The 19,654-nt window shown below is 33.5% G+C and overlaps 1 protein-coding gene across 3 annotated transcripts in view; it reads right to left on the bottom strand.

Annotated features, from left to right (window-relative positions):
- TBC1D32 (TBC1 domain family member 32) overlaps window positions 1-19,654 on the bottom strand; it is a 74,889-nt gene that overhangs the window by 34,439 nt on the left and 20,796 nt on the right. For all 3 annotated transcript variants that reach the window (XM_088052931.1, XM_088052932.1, XM_088052934.1), the window contains exons 18-24: window positions 19,107-19,189; window positions 17,340-17,478; window positions 16,746-16,833; window positions 15,177-15,295; window positions 14,455-14,571; window positions 10,938-11,026; window positions 613-735 (exon numbers count right to left, since the gene is read on the bottom strand). In XM_088052931.1, coding sequence (XP_087909057.1) covers window positions 613-735; window positions 10,938-11,026; window positions 14,455-14,571; window positions 15,177-15,295; window positions 16,746-16,833; window positions 17,340-17,478; window positions 19,107-19,189 — 758 coding nt within the window. The remainder of the gene's footprint in view (window positions 1-612; window positions 736-10,937; window positions 11,027-14,454; window positions 14,572-15,176; window positions 15,296-16,745; window positions 16,834-17,339; window positions 17,479-19,106; window positions 19,190-19,654) is intronic.

Below are 19,654 nucleotides of genomic sequence, written 5' to 3'. Positions count from 1 at the left end.
TGTCCCAAAAATACTCTTTTCCTTTTGAAAGGATGTGCTGTGCAATTTCTTTTAAAAGATAGCAGTGGAAAGTCATAGAAGCTGGAGAGCTGACTGATCTACAAGTATACTGTTGGAGTGTTGACAAAGCTACAAACCAAACAATAAAAACAACAACAAAAATACTCACCCATAAAAACTTCAAAGTACTGATGATGCTGATTAATTCATAAACATTAAAACAATACCCTGATTTTATATTAAATACATAGCATTTAAAAAAATTAAATTAAAATTTTAATAAAAAATTTAATAAAATACTTACATTCACAAGTCTTAAACCCTTTTTGTTTAAGAAACAACTTAAGAGTAATATAAGTAAAAAGTAGAAAAATAATTCCTTTTTTATTTCTTATACTATTGGGGTGAATATGGGAGAAAGAGAAAGCTATTGCATCTTTTCATAATTTAATACTGCTGGCAATCCTGCATGTAGGGAAACTTACACTAGGACATTAGAAGTCAGCTTAAGTGAAAGCATTTGTATGTTTAAAGCCACTAAGGCATTCATGTACTTGTTTTCAGAAGAAGAGTTTGATAGTTAAAATAACATTTACATCAATCATTTCTTACCCTGGTCCTTCTGAAGTTTCTGTGACATTTTCCTCCTGAGCAGTTAGTAAAACTTGAGACACCTTATACTGAGTCTCCAAGAGTAAAAGGGTATTGAGCTCACAGCACAGCACATTTAACAGCCTGCAGAAGGACACATTGAAATGGCAACACATCAGTCGGGACTCCAGTAACACACAGAAAGACAAGGGTGAACATGTTTATGAGATCTTGCAATGGAAAGGAAGGGGAGGAAAAAACAACAAAAAAACCCACTTGAAGTGTCTGAAAAAAACCAAAACAAATAAGTTAGGAACGCTCATTTATATCCCTTTTAACCACTAAGGTGGCACAACCCTAAGCAAACAGGGAATGGTTCCCAACAGTTTTTTCATGTGCACTGAGCAACCAGAGAAATACTCACTGGTCAGCTCAGTCTGCTTTTGAGTTTACATCACAGTGTCACAAAAATGATACAGGCTTAGAAAGACATTCCATATGAAATGTAAGGAAATTATACAATAATAGGCTGGTAAGGCAACTCAGAATTAGGTTGTCTGAAGGAGGAGGAAGGCAGGGAGGTAAAAAAATATATTTCCTTTAGAAAAAAAGGCTTTTAAGCCCTTCTGCATAAGCAAATTTAACACAGTTCAAAAGCAATAAAAGATTTAACATGTAACATAACCAATAAATCTGCTGGGTAGGGATTTTTTAGAGAAAAACAAATAGTAAATGAAATTAATAATAAGAAACGTGCAAGACAGTACATTATATACAATTTTCTTCCATAACTTTGGGGCAAATTAACAGGGTAAGTACTCAAATATATTTTCATATAAATCTGAAATAAAGCAATCCAAATCATATTACATTTACTTTTAAGTAATCTATTCACTCTATAACCACAACAAAATAATTTCATTGAGGGCTTCTAGTTCAAGGAAAACAATGTAACTAAACATTCTTGTTACTGATTTTATTTCCTACTTTAACACAGTCATAAAATTCAACATAAATTAAGCCTGATCATCATTATATTTTGCATTCACATAAGAATTGATATGAACCAGAAAATATACTGTTTTAAATTCATAGTCTGTTAGTCAAAGTTTATTTTCTTCCCTGTAATTCCTAATACATTTCCAAATATGAATTTGCTATTTCTGACAATAGCAAAATTCATAAGCCATTCTCTCAATAATTTAACACCTGAAAATTCATACAGTTGTGGCCAAGGATTAAACAGTCAAGATGAGAATATGTCTCGGTTTTTTTCCTGTTTTTTTAAAACAACTTGATCTGTTCAGTTTCAGTACTCTTCAGCTTTATTTCTTTTACATTAACTGTTTTGTGACATCAGTTTGTTCTGAGTACTTTTCTAAGTTACAGAAGAAATGACAATTCAACTATAATTTTTATTATTTAGAAGAAAAAAACCCAGATAAGAGCACTGAAACCATTATGAAGAGGGATAATTTTTTTCTGTTAAGTACAATAAATGACAAAGACCTATTTCCAGCAGTTAAAAACCACTTGGGAGAAGACTAGTAGTTGAGAATGCTTTATAACATCTCTTCTGGTAGGCAAGGCAGAGTGAAAAAAAAACCAACCGAACAAGAACAACCAACCATGAGCAAATAAAATTAGGTATATGGAACTGTGGTGAAATAAATGACAAGATATACAAGATCTAGTGTGAGAAGCTGCTGCTTGGGCATTCAAATTCAGTTTTCACCTATACAGAAAAATATATTTAAAAATGCTATTATGGAAGTACAGGTTATTTGGTTTAATGTGATATTCCATTAATTACCTTCCAAAGTCATAAACATATAAAGTTTACAATTAAAAAACACAAACACACTTTATAGTGAGTATATCTGTAACCATGTTTGAATAGAGCTATGAAGTTTTTTTTTGTTTGTTTTTGGAACATAAGAACTGGTACAGACTGCCCATCTCAATATCTCATCTAGAAGAAGTACATGCTTATGAGAATGTATGAAACCTTTTAAGATATAACACAATAAGATTAAAGCATATATTTCTGAGAAATGTTTTAAAATTTCCTTTGGAAAGCAGAAGACAGAATTCCCAACCTGAACAGTGCTGAAAATTGGAAGATACACTTTGATAAGGTTCTTGTAGCTGGGAAGAACCCAATGCAACAATATAGTCCGGGGACCAATCAGTCAGAAAGCAGCTTTGCAGACAAGGACTGGGGGGGTCCTGATGGCATGAGCCAGAAACATGCCCTCCTGGGCTGTGTAACGAAGCCAAAAGTCGCTTGAGGGAGGTGACCCTGCCCCTCTTTGGTTCTGGTAAAGTCATTCCTGGAGTGCTGGGTCTAGTTCTGGGCTCCCCAGTAACAGCATCACACAGACGCACTAGAGCAGGTCCAGCAAAAGGCCAAGAGGTTGACTAAGGCTTGGGCCATCTGACATAGGGAAAAGCTGAGAGAGCTATGACTGCTCAGTCTGGAGAAGAGGCTCCTCAGGGGACATCCTGTCAATGTATATAAATATCAAACAGGAAGGTTTGAAAACTGAGTCAGACTCTTTTCAGTGATACTCAGTGAAAGGATTAGATGTAAATGGCATGAATTGAAAGACAGGAAATTTCATTTTAATATACTCTGATGGTGGTAAAATAGTGGAACAAATTGCCCAGAGATGCTGCAGGATCACCAGGCTTGATAATATTCTAAACCAGACTGGACACAGCCCTGAGTAGTGCTCTGTAGTTGAACCCACTTTGAGCAGAGCAGTTGTACTACACAATCTTCCATTTCCCTTTCAATTCTGATTATACGATTCTGTGATCACTACTAATATGATATACCATATACCGAGGAACAAACTGCATTGCATATAAAATAAAAGATTATCTGAAGGCAGTCCTTTATAGAAGAATAATTTCAAAGAAATTCAGAAATATCAAAATACATATCATAGTTGTGAAAATATGCTAGAAGTAATTCTGTTTTGCATTTCCTGCCCTATCTGACTTGAAAGGTGCTCCCTGGATTCCACCCCTTCAACTATAATTTCACAACTAATACTTCACTTAGAAATTCACTTTAGATTAGGGTAGAAAACTCTAATCTAAAAGAAGGTATTCTAACTAGTGTTTTGTTCCACAGGCTATCTTCTTGGTTTTGGTATGTGGAATCATAATGACTTCTTTAATTATGACAGAACAAAAGGTCCTTTATGGAAGATAAATCAGCAAGTAAATAAACCTTGCTATTTTTATGTTGTCTCTCTAATTTTTTTTGCCTGAAAATAATATAATTAAACTGCCCATGATTTACTCTGAGTTGCTAAAAATGTGTATTATGAGGATAGCTTTTTAACATCTCAATACCTTTTATACGAGTTCCTTTTAAGAACACAAAACATTATGTCTCTTGTTCTTTTTCCCAATGTCAAACCATGTTTCTCTCAAACATGACCCTTATTATGGTAAACCCAATTCTATTTTTCTGCAGTTCCCACTACACCACCATACACTATTCTTCCTTACTTTCATAATATATGTTCTTTCCAAAGCCACTCTGATGTTCTGTCCTCACTGCAGGCATATCTGCTAATGCTCAGCTGGTGGTGAAAGATACAAGATACTATTCTTGAACACAGAAGCTGTAACAGTCTGTGGTGGGTTGTCACCAGTCAGCAACTAAGCTGCTCACTCCCTTGCCATGCGTGCCTGGCCTGTCTCTGACCAATGAGACCTGCAAGACTAACCTCCAAGCCCCTCAGTTTTTATTACTGAGAGGGATGTTATATGGTATAAAACATTCCTCTGATCAGTTCAGGTCTGCTGTCCTGGCTGTTTTCATTCCCAAACTCTTGCACATTCTTAGCCAACTTGCCGGGTACTGTTGATAAAAAAGCAAGCTCTGTTGCTAAGCAGTTCTTACACAGCATCAGTAGAAACATGCTGTGCTATCAATACACTTTTAGTCCCAAATTCAAAACGAAGCACCCATGTGGGGTGCTACTAAAATACTTAACCCCAGTCCGTACACAGTCCAGCAAGACGAAATAAAATTTTATGCTATAAGCAGGATGAAATTTCCACCATATAGAAAAAATAAAGCAGCTCATTCAAAGTAAACTATACTGTAATCTCAGTAATAGATGTTTACATGCAGCATAAAATGGCCAACTAAACACAAAATACTTACATCACTGCTACAGACAGTAACATGATGCTGGCATAGAGAACTAAACTAGTCTTTAGCAAAAGCTTTTCTTTTGGCTTGTAGTTACTGCCTTCTACAGATACAGGCATGGCTGAATCAGGCCAGTGCAAAATATGTAGCATGATATTTGTAGAGAGCTCAGCTGTGGGACAAGGTAAGATTGTGGGTTTTTTTATCTCTCGGGAATAAATATTAAAAACTGAAGAGCAATAAAATAAAGACTGGAAACTCTTTGCATTAGCAGGACCTCCTTTTCACTAAATGAGTATGTAGAACAAGGGTGAAATCCAAAGCCAAATTTGCTTTAAAAAATTCCCATGTCATCATTATTTGGGACAGCCTCAAAGCATTTAACATCAGAGCTTACATTAACAATTTGATTTATTCTTTATTATGCTTTGAGTAAGAGCCTAAACATCAATAAGGACGTGGATCCATACAGTGAATGGTAGTTATTATCAAGTACCAGACCAGCAGACAAAGGCAATGGCTAACAAAAAAACCCTAAAGAAGTCAAAAACCACTCAGTTAGAACATGAAGGACATTTGGAAACTTCAGCCAAACAAAGCTTTGCATACTGCCTTTGCAAACTGAACGTAAGGCATTAGCAGTGAGCAGATAGAGAATGCCTCTGCATTTGGTCTAGGTAAAGGATTGAGGCTTCTAATTATTCCACTGAAGGAAGTACATGGTTTTGAAAAAAATATGAATTTCTGGCTACAGAAGTTATACCTTTAGTGCCTAGGGCGCTGGAAGGTACTACCTCAGGGCAGTCATGTTTTTCCCAGAAAGAAAATTCAGAGACTAATGTATTCCTTACAATGTTTTCCACATGAAAAAATTTTCAAAAGAGCACCTGCTTCAGCTATCCAATGTACCTACAAATGACATGTAATGTGGTTGCTAATGATAAAAAGTTTCCCCAGCTAAACAAAAATGCTTTTCGTGAACATCACTTGCCAGTCTAGAGGACTCAGAAGTGATGAGTTTTAATTTCCCTCAGTTAAGTAAAGAAAAAAAAAAGTCAACAAGTGACATCTGATCACAGAATCTACAGTTCCTATTTTATTAATAATTATTTGTTTTAAATTACTAAACCTAACAAACTTCTATTAATGTATGAAATTAGCAAAAAATTGTATTAACTATGTAACTACATGATGACAGATAATGTGGAAGCACTGTCACATAATCCTGTTGCAAATCCCCATCACTAGTAGTCACTAATCTAACCCATACCCTGTCTCCTTTTACCTTTGGATTCTTCTACTCATAATGCTTTCAAATAAAGAAAAAGGAAAAGAGAGACTAAATATAAACAGCATTGTGTTGCAATCATTAAAATCACACATTCTCTTAATTAACAATACACATAATGCAAATACAATTAAGGAATGACCTATTTCATATGCTCAGGCTACCTCACTACTAAAATTCAATAAGATAAGGGTGAGGTGTTTACAATGCAGCTGACAAAAGTAATGGAGGTGTTTATTATTTGTATTTCCTAAACTCACCAAATTATCTTTTTCCTAACATTTTTTCTTTTCATTTAATTTATTCACCTGGATTTCACTGAAGTGTTCTAGATGAAATTTTGACAGATACATACTGCTTTAAGGCAAATTTCAAGATGCTGATTGATTTTGATGTCACTATAGTATAAGCCATTTAAATTTTATTCCCTAAATCTTTCTCTGCTAGTTTTTTAGGGCAACAGAAACAGATACACTGCATTTTTATCATTTTCTGCACTCATTTGGTAAGCGAGAAAACATAAAAAATATATTTACCATGATATTTCATATAACAAAGAAAATGTGACCTAACAATGTCAAAATCCTTATTACACAAACCTGAAAATAACAAGCCAATAATCTTTTTATATTTGCAGCAGACAGTAGCTTTACAATCCTGAGGCTAATAGAGATGAGCATATGACTTAGACTAATATTTACAATTTTCTATAATTCCACGGAAACAGAAATGCATTTATTCACACAGAGCATTGTAATAAAAACTGTGTTTTCAGCCTTGCCTTACAGAAATCTAAAATAGATCTATTTCTCATTGCAGTTCAAATTACACTTCTACAAAATGGGTTATCTTCAGATATCTCTAATGATAGGCAAACACATTGTGTCCTTCAACTTAAACAGTCACAATTTGCACAGCTGAAGGAAAAGGGTTTACCCTTAGAATTTTCCAGGTATTTCCCTGCAGAAGGCCAAACTCTTTAACAGAGTGCTCTCCTTGTTGCTTGATGCTCATTAGCATTAGCACCTTAGTGAACAAGTGCGGAGCTAACAAAGATTCTTCTGATTCAGCATGTACATACAAAAGACCTTTTAACTTCACAGTATTTAAGAGTTTTATTTACTTATGGTCAAAATAAGACAGCGGGGAAAAACTAAGATAGCCAAAGAAAGAACAGGTCTACTCTTTAAAGTATTCAAATACCCCATACTGCCATATTATCATATATCCACAAAAAAGAGATTCCAGGAACAGTGTGTTACAAAAGTATTCTATCAAGTAAAGGGAATTTTTGCAAACTACCTGTAAACCGGCTCTTATCCCCTCCCACTGCCCACAGTCTATGCATATTCCAATAATGTTGTTTCTCCTGTTTTTCACTCAAGCCAATGCTAATTGAGTATCTTTGAATTTATTTTGGGGTATTGATACTGTCTAGAGACAGGAACCTGTTTATCAAAGGTAGAAATTTTTACTCTGCCACACTTTAATTCAGCTAACAAAAAGGTGTCACTAACATTCACAGGAAACTTATTTTCTGAACAGAGAGAATAGCAATATGTAAATGCCTGGATAATGCTTCAGGCAAAGACTTTGAAAATATATATATTATGCATATAATTTCTTGGCAGGCTGTAAAAACTCAAAACCCATGAATATATTTACTGTACTGAAATACTAGACAAATTGTGTTGATAATATATAAAATCATTAATCTGAAAGATTCCTTTATTAATGTAAGTTAGACATTCAAAGAGCTTGGCCTTAAATGAGAGGCGGTGAAGACTTCTAGTGTCACATTTAAAGAATACTGTTATTTCTGATATGCAATATCTTTTAAAATCAGATCAATGGGTACACTTGTATCAGAGAAATAAACCTGATCAGTAAGTTAAGGAAATACTCTGTATTTAGTATGTTAAAAAAATATTGCTTTAATTATGGCTCTGAATTTCCTTTCTGTAAGATTTGTGCTCAGAACAAAGTTCAGGGCCTCATAAATCAGAAAAACCACTGGGAATTTCTGCATTAGTTCCTGTGCATCCAGATTTTCAACCTGTACAAAACAGTGGCTGAGACAGCCTTCAGTGTTCTTTTTTCAACTGATATTGGCCAACTGGGAGACTTATCAATTGTAAGTAAGTGTAAATCTGCTTTGAAGCTGAAAGCTGAACTGACAGTTTGAAAATCTTTCTATACACAAATTAGGGACTGTCTATATACTTGCACATTTCTATTCCTATCTCCAACTTCTTGCCTAATATGTTTCACTTCCAATAAATAAATAATAATTATAAAGATAATAACCCCTTTTTGTTTTTCCAGTTAGCTTAAAAGGACCTTCAAGTGAAAAAATCTCATCACAGAAACACACAATTGATGCAATTAATGCGACCAGATGTCTCTGAAATAACTGAATAACCATCCTAGGCCAAGATAATTCTGAGAACTTAAAAAATTAAAACACAAGCAAAAAAACACAAACAAACAAACAAAACCTAACAAAACCAAAAAATAACCACAAGAAAACCAAAGGAACCACAGGTTTGAAATTAGCTACAGCTTGTGGTGGAATTTAGTATTCTGCCCTTGACCACAGAAATCCTAATCTATATGACTGCACCTTTCACAGACCACCATTGTGGTCTTTGGTGGTAGACATTTAAAGATGGGGAGATATTGGCTATGCACAGCATATCTAGCTTCCCTATGTTTTCCCTTTGATTTCTACTGCATGCACACCACTTTACAGAGTGTTTAAGCTTAAAAAGAGAAGTTGACAGCAGTGCCTCTACCAGACTGTCTTTAAATTTATAATTCAGAATTCATACTTATTCAAAATGAAGAAAATTATCCACCAGAGAATGCAATAATAACACTACAAACATAAATATATACACCTGTGCATTTTGGATTAAACAGGCTGTGGAAATACCTATGTATTTTATGTTTTATATGCAATTACACAGCTAATAACTAAAATAATTTAAGACACTAAAGCTCAGTATACACAATAAGGAAAATATTCTAAATTGCAGAAGCTGTTTAACCATCAAATAAATAAATGTGTAACTGTTTTGAACAACAAAAGAAGGACTTTAAAGTATAACCTGTAAGTTAAACTGATCTGAAGTTCAGCACTCAGCTCTGGGGGCACCACATATATAAATAGAGTGTATGGCTGTGTAGATCTGTGAATAATTAAAAAAATGTAGGTTTGGCTGTACTATTGGTATTAAGTCTAGCAGAAAATTTTGTAGACATGCTTCACAAAATCATACTGTTTTTCAATGCTGCAATTATCACAAACACCTAAATATTTAATTTCTACATAACAGCAAAGAGAAATGTAGATCTTTTGCTCTAATTTCCACATTTTCAGATCTGTTAAGCACCTAATATTATTTGGTCTAACTCCTGCTGAAGTTAGAACTCTTGATGGAATTTGGTCAAGGAGCAAACCAACTACACAAAGAAAGGTTCCTTTTACAGAACATGGGTGTCTGTAGTCAGTATCATTCACAGAAAAGATCATGGAACTTTAAAATGAACTGTATACTTCTCATGTTCAGGCAATATAGGCGACAGTTACTTGCAAGTCTTAATAATCTAAATAAGTCTTAATATTGTAAATCCTGATTTAGAAGGGACTCATCAGGATCTAGTACAACTTCTGGCCCTGCACCACAAGGACAATGCAAGAATCACACCCCATGCCTTAGAGTGTTGTCCAAATACGTTTTTGAACTCTGTTAGGCTTGGTGCTTTGACCACTTCCCTGGGGAGCCTGCTCCAGTGCCTGACCACCATTTATTTTAAACTGTAAAACTTCTCATTTTCTCTTGATCCTATTTAAATCAATGGAAGTTCTGTCAAGCTTTCTATGGAATCAATCTAATCCTAAATGAAAAATAATATTTTAGTTTTCAAATTTCATCTTAAGACTTCTCATTCCTATATAAACAAGTGATTTCCTCCAAAGCAGCATTTATAACTTCTGATTTATAAGTCCCAGTCATGTATCTCCCAACTCCAATTTCTGCCATTGTTCATCTCCTCTATGCTCATCTTTATCAACAAAGTATACTGTATCTTACAGTTACTCATATATACTATGAAATAATTTTACTCTGATATCAAAGTACAAATATGGTTGCAAAAAGGTAGTTTCAGAATTTAATCAGTTGGGCTATATCTTGCTCAAGCAAGGCTATCAAAGTTTTCCATATTATGAAGTACAGTCCAATAGATTTTCATCTCAACTGTCCAAAATAAATTCCTAAAAAAAATATGAATTCAAGGATTTATGTATTCATTGTTGGAAAACAGAAAAAACTGCAGAAACTAATTTCTCTGTTTAAATTATAAAGCACTGAATATTTCAATACATGAGCATAACAGTGTAAGCATCTTTTAAGTGTACCTTCAAGTTCTAGAAATATTTGGAATGAAATACTACCGTCTTCAAACTAAGTTTGTGAAATAGGTGATAATTAAACAAATACTTAAAAAACCAATTAAAAGTATAGGAAGGCTACATAAACCGAAGTGACATAAACATAGTAAAAATAATTTTAGTATTTTGGTGTACAGCAAATGTACAACTTGTTTTTTACAGTCAAGTAGGTAAAATAACATGCAATTTCTATCACTGCTTCTCATATTACAATATATCCATTTACAGATAATAGGATTAGATTCACCACTGTTCTCATTTTGTAGGCTATTTTTCATTTAATCTTCTTATAGTAAAAAAGGGGGGAATTTCACCTTTATAAATAATAAAACCCAAACAATGTTATCTTGTCAGAAGTAACACATCCAAGCATATTATATCCTATTTAGTTAATGTGACCAGAGAATAAAAAACCTGCATCTTACCTCAGACCAAATATATGGGATTGTTCATAATTGAATAAGGAATGAATTTTAGCTTCTGAGTTCAAAATTATAAGCCTGTCAATGATATCCTGTCAAAGGAAGAGAAATTTAAAAAATCATGTATGCTTTTATAATTTATGCACATCATAGTTTCATAGGGATATTTATTATTGAATGAAACCTATTATTAAAACACATACTGAAATTAATTATTTTATGTAATTATTATCAACAGTCAACTGCAAAAATGAAGAGGAAAATGGTAAAAATTTCCTACCCATGTAGAAGGTTAGAAAAAAAAAATCTGTTTAAAAATATAAACATAAAAAAAGATCTTTGCATATCAACTATCCTAGTTCTTTATTATTAAACCACCAAAAAAAAGTTAAATATTTTTTGTATGCTTGAAGTGTGTACATGTCTATTTTAATGAAGAGAACAGCAACTTCTTTAGTACAATAACCCTTTCTCATACTGGCTGGTACTACATGCTTCAAGACACAGCCATTTAGTCTCAGTATAGCAAGGCTTGGCTCAGATGTTGAGGCTTATACCTTTCATCTTGGATGACAGACAATGACTTGTGGCTACTTCTCACTTCTTCCACAAAGCCAATCTAATTATCTTCCCCTCTGGCATTCTGCATATGCAAACTGTTTCTGAAGAAATTATTTCATTAAAAAAACTAAGGAATGAACAAAAACTTTCAGTGATGTTATTATGTCAGAGACAGATTGCTATGCTATGGCTTGAAGAAACAGATTACAAAATCCTTATGAGCTTTCTTTAATCTCAATTAAATACAGAGTTTTATTTTCTCCGCATTTTAGAAGTACAGTTTCAGAGACAGCAGAGGGAGTTATTATTTACCTAATTAGATCACTGAGTCATTTCAATAAGATATGAAGGGAAAGTTAAAACCCATACATTCATGAAATCCACAAAAGCTCTGGTTTTCAACAAAGAAAAGTAGAAATCATGAGTAAAGCTCACAATAGTAGAACAAAAAGATTAGAACTTTTCAAAGTAAACTGTCTTCATAGAATGTACTCATTTAAAACACAGTGAAAGCATATTTTTCCTGTTAGATTTTTGCGACAGTGGGGGAGACTGCTTTTTTCACTTAGTACACTTACAATAAAATTCTCTATTAAAAAACTCAACTTAAACCTCAAGGCTGCCCATAAAAATGATAATGCAAACAATTGATTTGTTTGGGATTTAAGATTTTTTTAGATATTTGTACACACAAAGAGTTTTAAATGCTAAGGGACATTTCTCTGCCATCAACTTCCTTCTCTCATTTATAAATCAAAGCTTGGAGCTGCAAAAGAGTACAAAGACCAGGCACAGTGAAAGGACTACTGAGAAAGGAGACTAAGCTCTGATTTGGGATTTTAGGAAGGAAGATAATGAACAAGGCCTAACACAAGATTACACCCAAAAATGTGTGGATAGATCTGCTCTGCTCAGCTACAGAGCATATCTTAAATATTACAGGTCAGATATAATCTACTTTGAATGCCACAAACCATCTAAGATTCTTCAGAATCACTGAAGAAAATCACCTGTTCTAATATCTTACAAAGCTACAGGTCTAGAAGGTACCTTCCAAACTAGATTCCAGTGAACATATATATATATACTGCAGAAATCTTCATAGACTAAAGGCAGGGAGAAGAACCCTCACTTATGGATTCCATTTTCTAAAATAATTTTACATGCCAAACATAGTACAGAGAAATCTTGCATGAATTAATAAAAATTTTCCTAAGGGCACAAATAAAAAACTGATTAGTCTTCAGTTAAAAGTCGTAAAAGCTCAACTGATAATCTGTTCAACCAGTGATATAGCTAGTCAGATAAAAATACAAAGGAGGTAAAAATTTTTTAAATCCCGGGTATTCAAGAAATAAAGGATATACAAAAACGATTAAGTGTTGTGCATTAGCAAATATAGTTTAGCATGAACAAGCCACATTCTGTGGCAATGTGACACAATTCAGAAATAGAGAAAAAAGCAAGGAAAACAAAGTAGTTAGTTCTTCCATTCAAATCTTCTAGTGGCAGAGAAGCTGCTTTTACTTTGCTTCCTGTAGTTATATCTGATCAAAATCTTTTATCTTTTGCTTTCTGCAATTGCTGCCCAAAAACATGGTTATAACAAACCTGTATCTCTTAACTTCAGAAGTTTTCTGGGTACTTAGTCTCAGCCATTATAAGTTAAATTAATGTTAGAGGATCTGACTATTTCCTTTCTGTTAACTACATAATCTTGGATGCAAATGGATTACAAATGGATTGTTAGGCTTACAAAACCCACTGCTACACTGTAGTTGTTGAGACAAACCTCATCCAAAATATCTATATCTCCCCAGGGAACTTTGAACAATTGTATCAGTACTGGCATTTCTAGAAACCTAGAAAATTTCATAAAAATACTCAAGCAACTCAAAAGCTAAAATAACACTGGCTTTCAAAAGTTACAAAAATCATTCTTGAGATCTACCACAATTTGAATGCTCTCAAGTATTTATCATCCTCAGCATAGATCTATCTTCCTCACTCCCAGTTCCTTAAAACCTTGATAAATGAACAAAGCTATCTATCAGTAAACACACTAGCACTGAGTAGACTGGAAAAATTAAATTTATCATGCAATTTCTTCCCAAAATCAGCAAAACAATATTGCAAAAAAGAACTCAAAAATCCCTTCCAAATATAACATACAGTATTATGACAAACTCTGTCTCAACAACTTAAAATATCACCAATCCAGAGCCTGTGCTAAACAAACATTTCAATGTAACACCAATTTAAAATGCTAACTCATTAGGAAAAAACCTGATTTTAACTGTCACACAAGGTCACAAATTACTTGTCTGTGCTTTGTAGATGAGAAAAAGATGTAACTGACTGGAGTAGAATGATTGAATACAAAATAATACTAAATACAGAAATGGTGAAGCTATTTTTCTGAAGTATGCTTAATCAGTAGCTTTCCAAGTGATGATTTTTTCCTTTGTGTGAATCATATGTCCTTTTAAAAAAAATAGCCTGAGGTATGTGGCTTTTGTGTTTCCATTTTGTTTTGGTTTTTTTTCCTTTACTCTTTTTAAATCCACAGATAATGTGGTAGAGCCATGCTGTAAAAAATACAAGTATATACATATTTTCCAATATTTTCCTGTATGCACCTGTATGCACCTGTATGCACCTACAAACATGTCTATTTATGTTACATTTTTTCTGTGGGAAAACACAATTCTAACACAAGTGAAGAAAGACGATCTTTAAATCAGGCATCAAAATTTATATTACCTTTAAGATTTCAAAATGAAAATTTAAGTTAATATGAAGTGTTATGTGCATATACTGCCCTCATGCTGTATATAATACAAAATGCAGAAAAATTCAAAATCTTTCAATAAGAAAAAATAATTATTCTTTTGTAACAATAACATTTTCTCAGGAAAAAAATGTCTTCACAGAAGTATTCTTCTTTCAAAATACTTACAATTATATCTGTGGGTATTTCACGGAATGAGTACATAGGTTTATTTGCTATATCTTGTTTACTCAGGAGTTCAAAAACTGCTGGATAAGTGAGCATATTTACCAGAAACAAAAAAGACTAGAGAAAGAAAAAAAGGAGAGAAAGCAGGGAATATTAATCAGTTAAGGGCAACCAAGTAAATGTTAGCAATTATTTGCCATTTACATTACCTTTGTTCTTACGCTTCATAAGCTGAATTTAACATAGAGACCTGCCCTAAATAAGACTGCATATCCTGGTAGGCATTCGTGTAATCTAAAAGGGCGGTAGTGTCTGAAATATCTATTATCTATCAAATTAGATAGACAAGCAATTTTGAAAATTACAGTATTTCATTACCACATAATTCTAAAATCTAGAGACAAAAAATACTCTAAACGCACCACTCTTCCTGATTTTAATATGGTAATCCGGACATAAACTGATGGCCAGCATTTAAGACTTAGTTTTGTCATGATTGTTATTCATTATTTAATAGTTAATCCTTGGTATTGTGAACTGCTATGCAACACAAGAATCCTTTATCAGTCATCATTTAACTAGTGTATTATACCAATTTTGATACCTGTGCCAAGAAGCAGGTATAGTTGTAATAAAAATTTACAGAAAGGTATGTATCATTCTATCTGAACCAGAGCACTGTTTCTTTCCATACAAAAGCATAAGATTAAATAATTTCTCACCTTCTGACAACTTTGGTCAATAGGATCAACTGGAGTAGATCTTGGTTGAGTTATTCTCAAATCATCTTTTCCACACTCCAGAAGAGCCCATAATTCAGTTACAAGTGCCTTTATAAAGCCTAAAACAAATGTTTGTTCTAATTATGAGGTTCATATTAGGAATATTTTACAACACAATTCTAACCAAGATTGACAAAATTCTCTATGCTGAAGGCTGAAATTTCACAACACAGATTGCCTTAGGGTTACTATCCCTTCTATTCTCAATCCTTTACTCAAAACGACCTTTCTAGAGCAGTCTGCTTTTGTTCTATCTACAATCTGCAGCAATGGTTTCCAAAGATCATTACACTAGAGTAGAATTGTATTTATATATCTTCTATGTAAATGAGCTTCTGACCTTCTTCAAAAAGTTAACTGCAATGGATTAAAGATTAGCTAGTATTGTCTCTGTGGTTCTAAAATACAGATTCACTATAACTCATTAATAAATTAAAACATACCACAGCGAAAAGGACAAGAAATCCCCCAACTTTAAGAGAAGCACTACTAGCTGAATTTAAATTGTTAAAATTTAAAAAGTTAAATATTTAAATAGAAGAGGAAAGAGTCATCTAACTCTGAAATCTTCAAATGTAAGGGCTGAAAATCAATGCTGAATATTTTTGGTATATAATTTGTCTCTGACACCAAAGGGTATAAAAAGGCCATAAGAAGTAATTTGGCTGAAAACCTTACAACAGGACAGATGGGTAACTCCTTGGTAGATCTGCTCCCTGCTTTGTGAAAAATCCCAGAGGCATAAATAGTAACTAAAAAACTCATCAGTTTCCTTGAGTGGCAGAATTTTCCTGCCTTTCTGACAGTCTTTCAGTCAACACCAGCCACTTCTAGATACTCAGAGAGATGATTTGCAACCTTGGTACCTCCTGGACTTTAGCAACTTAAGACACTACCTTAATTTTATTGATGAAATTCTAGTTTTAATATAATGGATACTTGGACTGTTGATGATATGGTAACAGTTGGGTTATCTGAAATTCACTCTGAAGGGACGTTGCCTGAATTGACAATTCTTCTTGGAGCACAATCTCATTTACATCTCACTAATATGTAACTGCATGAATGACATTTAGGCCCTTGCAATTCCTCACCTTTTGACAGTCAGTAACCATGGAAATGTACATACAAATTAGAGACATCAACAGATATTAATTCTGATCTGCAGATCAATAAGAAACACCTGCAAACTTATTTTTAAACAGCACAAATGTCTTCACACACATACAGAAAATTTCTGGAAATCAAACTAGTGAAGTAAAAATTTTGTGTAATATCAGAGGGAAAAAAAACAACCTAAAATGCTGCATCAAGATTAATGAATGACTTGAAAGCGGTAGAGAATTAATTTCCACCAAGAAGAAATTAACAAACATTTAGGAGTTTTTGTTAGTACTGTGTAATTATTTTACACAGCTGATCTTTTTCTAACATCTTTCTCACTGTCTTTTTCCAAAATGCAAGACTACAGCATGCAATTACTCATAATAACATCATTCTTCAATTTACCTGAATTCTGCAGAGCTACTGCAGCCATTGGTGTTGTTGCCATTTGTGTAACAATGACTCTATTACCAAAGTCTTCATATTCATTTGTCTGTTGATAAGAAGTATAAAAGTGCAGTGTAGGTAATTCAGAAGACATGAAACTCTCAAATGATCTCTTAAATATTGATCTTTCTTACCCTTGTTTACAGAATTTAATCCACTTTATGCTTAGACTTGAACAGTTCATAGATACCATCCTCTACAGACTTACGAGGGTCAGATTCCTAACCAAACACCTTTATAAAATATCTTATAAAAATTTAAACACAAAATACTGTGGTTGAGACATGCAATATAAGCAAATAAAACCATTAGTATTATAACGTTCTTGTACACATTCAGTAGGATGCCTTTGGCATTACTTTTTTTTGTCATAAAAATGCACATTATTTGATTTTTTTGTTTATATTTCGAGCTTTGTCTAGCATATTTAGATTTCAACGTGACCTACTAACATTGTCTAAAAGAATTTGCACTTAGAAGAAAATAATATTTTTTTTTAGCACTTCAAACTTTACAGTAAAAAGTAAACTATAAGGACTCTGCAATGCTTACCTGGACTTTTTTTGATAAACTGTTAAACATAAAGTTCACGCAGTCATTCATGGCGCCTGTACTATGAAGCAGAAATAGTCCTTTGGGTGTGGTAGAAAAACTTAACAACGCATCTAACAAAGTCTCTTCCCATAACAAACTGCAAGAGTAACAAAATAGTAATTAAAAACAATATGTAAAAGGCATGAAAAAAAAAGCACAATTCCTAACCTTTGAGGAGCAACAGTACTTTACTCACTGGACACTATGCTTAATTTATAAGTTTATGTTAGATTAAAAGAAGCATTTGGGAAAAGAGATAATATACTTTGCATTTTGTTCAAACAATCAAATTCAGTGTGGCAAAACTAAGGTTAGGTAGGAACTCAGAAAAGAGAGATGATCTACAGGGGAACCTAAAAGACCCATGCTATCCTTAAATATGACTTACAACCTGACTCTATACAGTCTAAAGATGTTAACATGGCAGTTACATGTTGTCAAAACAGGCACAGAATTTCTCAAAAATGTAAAAACACTACGAGGAACTCACATTTGAGAAGGTAAAGGCTCCTGCAAGAACTTGGTATAGAATTATGAAGAAAGGTGCTGTATTTACACAATAACTTTACATACTAAGAGCAGTAAATGGAAAATCAACGTACTGAATTTTCAGATTCCCAAATACTTGTGTATTTCTCCTCATAATGAACACAAACTTCTATAAAGGGACATTAAGTTTCAGTACAAAAGGAAGGACACCTTTCACTTGGTATGTATTAGGCTTTCAGCCAAAATGCTGCCAATCTTGCTACATAGTATTTTGAAGGTGTAAATATGATTCAGCAGAAGAGCATTTTAAATTAGCACCAGATCAAAGGCATAAGATAAACAGACAGCTATTTTCTTCTGTGCTTTCTAATTCACATTTTCCTTGAACCAAATTCTTAAGTCAGAGAGAATCAACCATAAGCCAATTTTACATAGATCAGACTGTCTAAGCCAAAAAAGTTGTTAAAGGTCAGGAAGAATTTTGTAGCTCTAGTGAGACCAATGCTAGGATACTTTCTCTACCTACCACTATCCTTTTGGCAAAAATACTGGGTTTGGCTGGGATAGAGTGCATTTTCTTCTAAGCAGTCGGTAAAGTGCTGGTTTTTTGGATTTAGGATGAGAATAATATTGGTAACACACAGATATTTTAGTTACTGCCAAGTACTGCTAATCAAAGTCATGAACTTTCTAGTTTCTCATGCTCTGCACGTGAGCAGGTACACAAGAAACCACCAGAGAGCACAGCTAGGAGAGCTGAGCTAAACTGGCCAAGGGGATATCCCATAGCATGGAAAGTCATGCATAGTACAATAAACTGCAGGGAGTTGGCCAAAAATCACTGTTAAGGGATGAGCTGGGCATTGGTTGGAGAGTAATGAGCAATCGAATTGTACGTCACTTGTTTCTCTTGTGTGTTACTTCTCTCTCTTCTTTTCATTACTATTAATATTATTATTACAATTAGTAGTATTAGTATTATTAGTATTATTAGTATTATTAGTATTACTGTATTTTATTTTGTTTCAATTATTAGACTGTTTGTATCTCAACCAATAATTCATTTTCCTGATATTCCTCCCCATGCCATTGGGATGCAAATGGCTGTACGGCATTTAGTTGCCAGCTGGAATCAAACTACAACAAAGACATGGGGTTACAAGACGTCTCAGCTGTAGTTAAAGCAGCAGTGTGTGTTCACACTTATTCACGTGCATAAGTCAAGTACCAAATTACCTGTTTTTTGATTCTTGACTTATTGATGAAGTGGAGTCTGCATCAGTTACAGGAGTAGGCACTCTTTCTGAAAGCAAACTTGCCTGTAAAATGAAAATAAACAAACACCTCCTAAATGTTTATTTACACCATTTTTAAACTCCAGATCTTGTTCATTCTCTTGTTATATACAAAAGGAAAAAAACACAGTGATTAGTTGCAGTCTAGTCTTTGGCACAGAATACACTAATCCACTACACTGTTTTTATTCCAGAAAAGCTTATTTTTAACTTCTTCCTTGGGTATAAACAATTTTAAAGATAGTATATTTTAAATATTTTTATTTTACTTTACTTTCCAACTGGAGACTCCCAAATTAAAAACTGGCATTTAAAAGAAAAAAATGAAGAAAAGGAAAAAAAGAAAAAATTGTAACACAACTCTTTAACTCCATTTCTGTCCATGGAAATAACAGCCTCTAGACTCACTATACCAAACTTATTAATTAATTAATTCTGCCATTATTTATTTTTTTATAAATTATATAAATGTATCTATATTGTTATTGA

Source organism: Pseudopodoces humilis, chromosome 3 (assembly GCF_049639895.1).
Source record: "Pseudopodoces humilis isolate 2021_Gansu_Grassland_sample_001 chromosome 3, ASM4963989v1, whole genome shotgun sequence".
NCBI classification, from domain to species: Eukaryota; Metazoa; Chordata; class Aves; order Passeriformes; family Paridae; genus Pseudopodoces; species Pseudopodoces humilis.
This window is presented reverse-complemented; position numbering and strand designations above follow the sequence as displayed.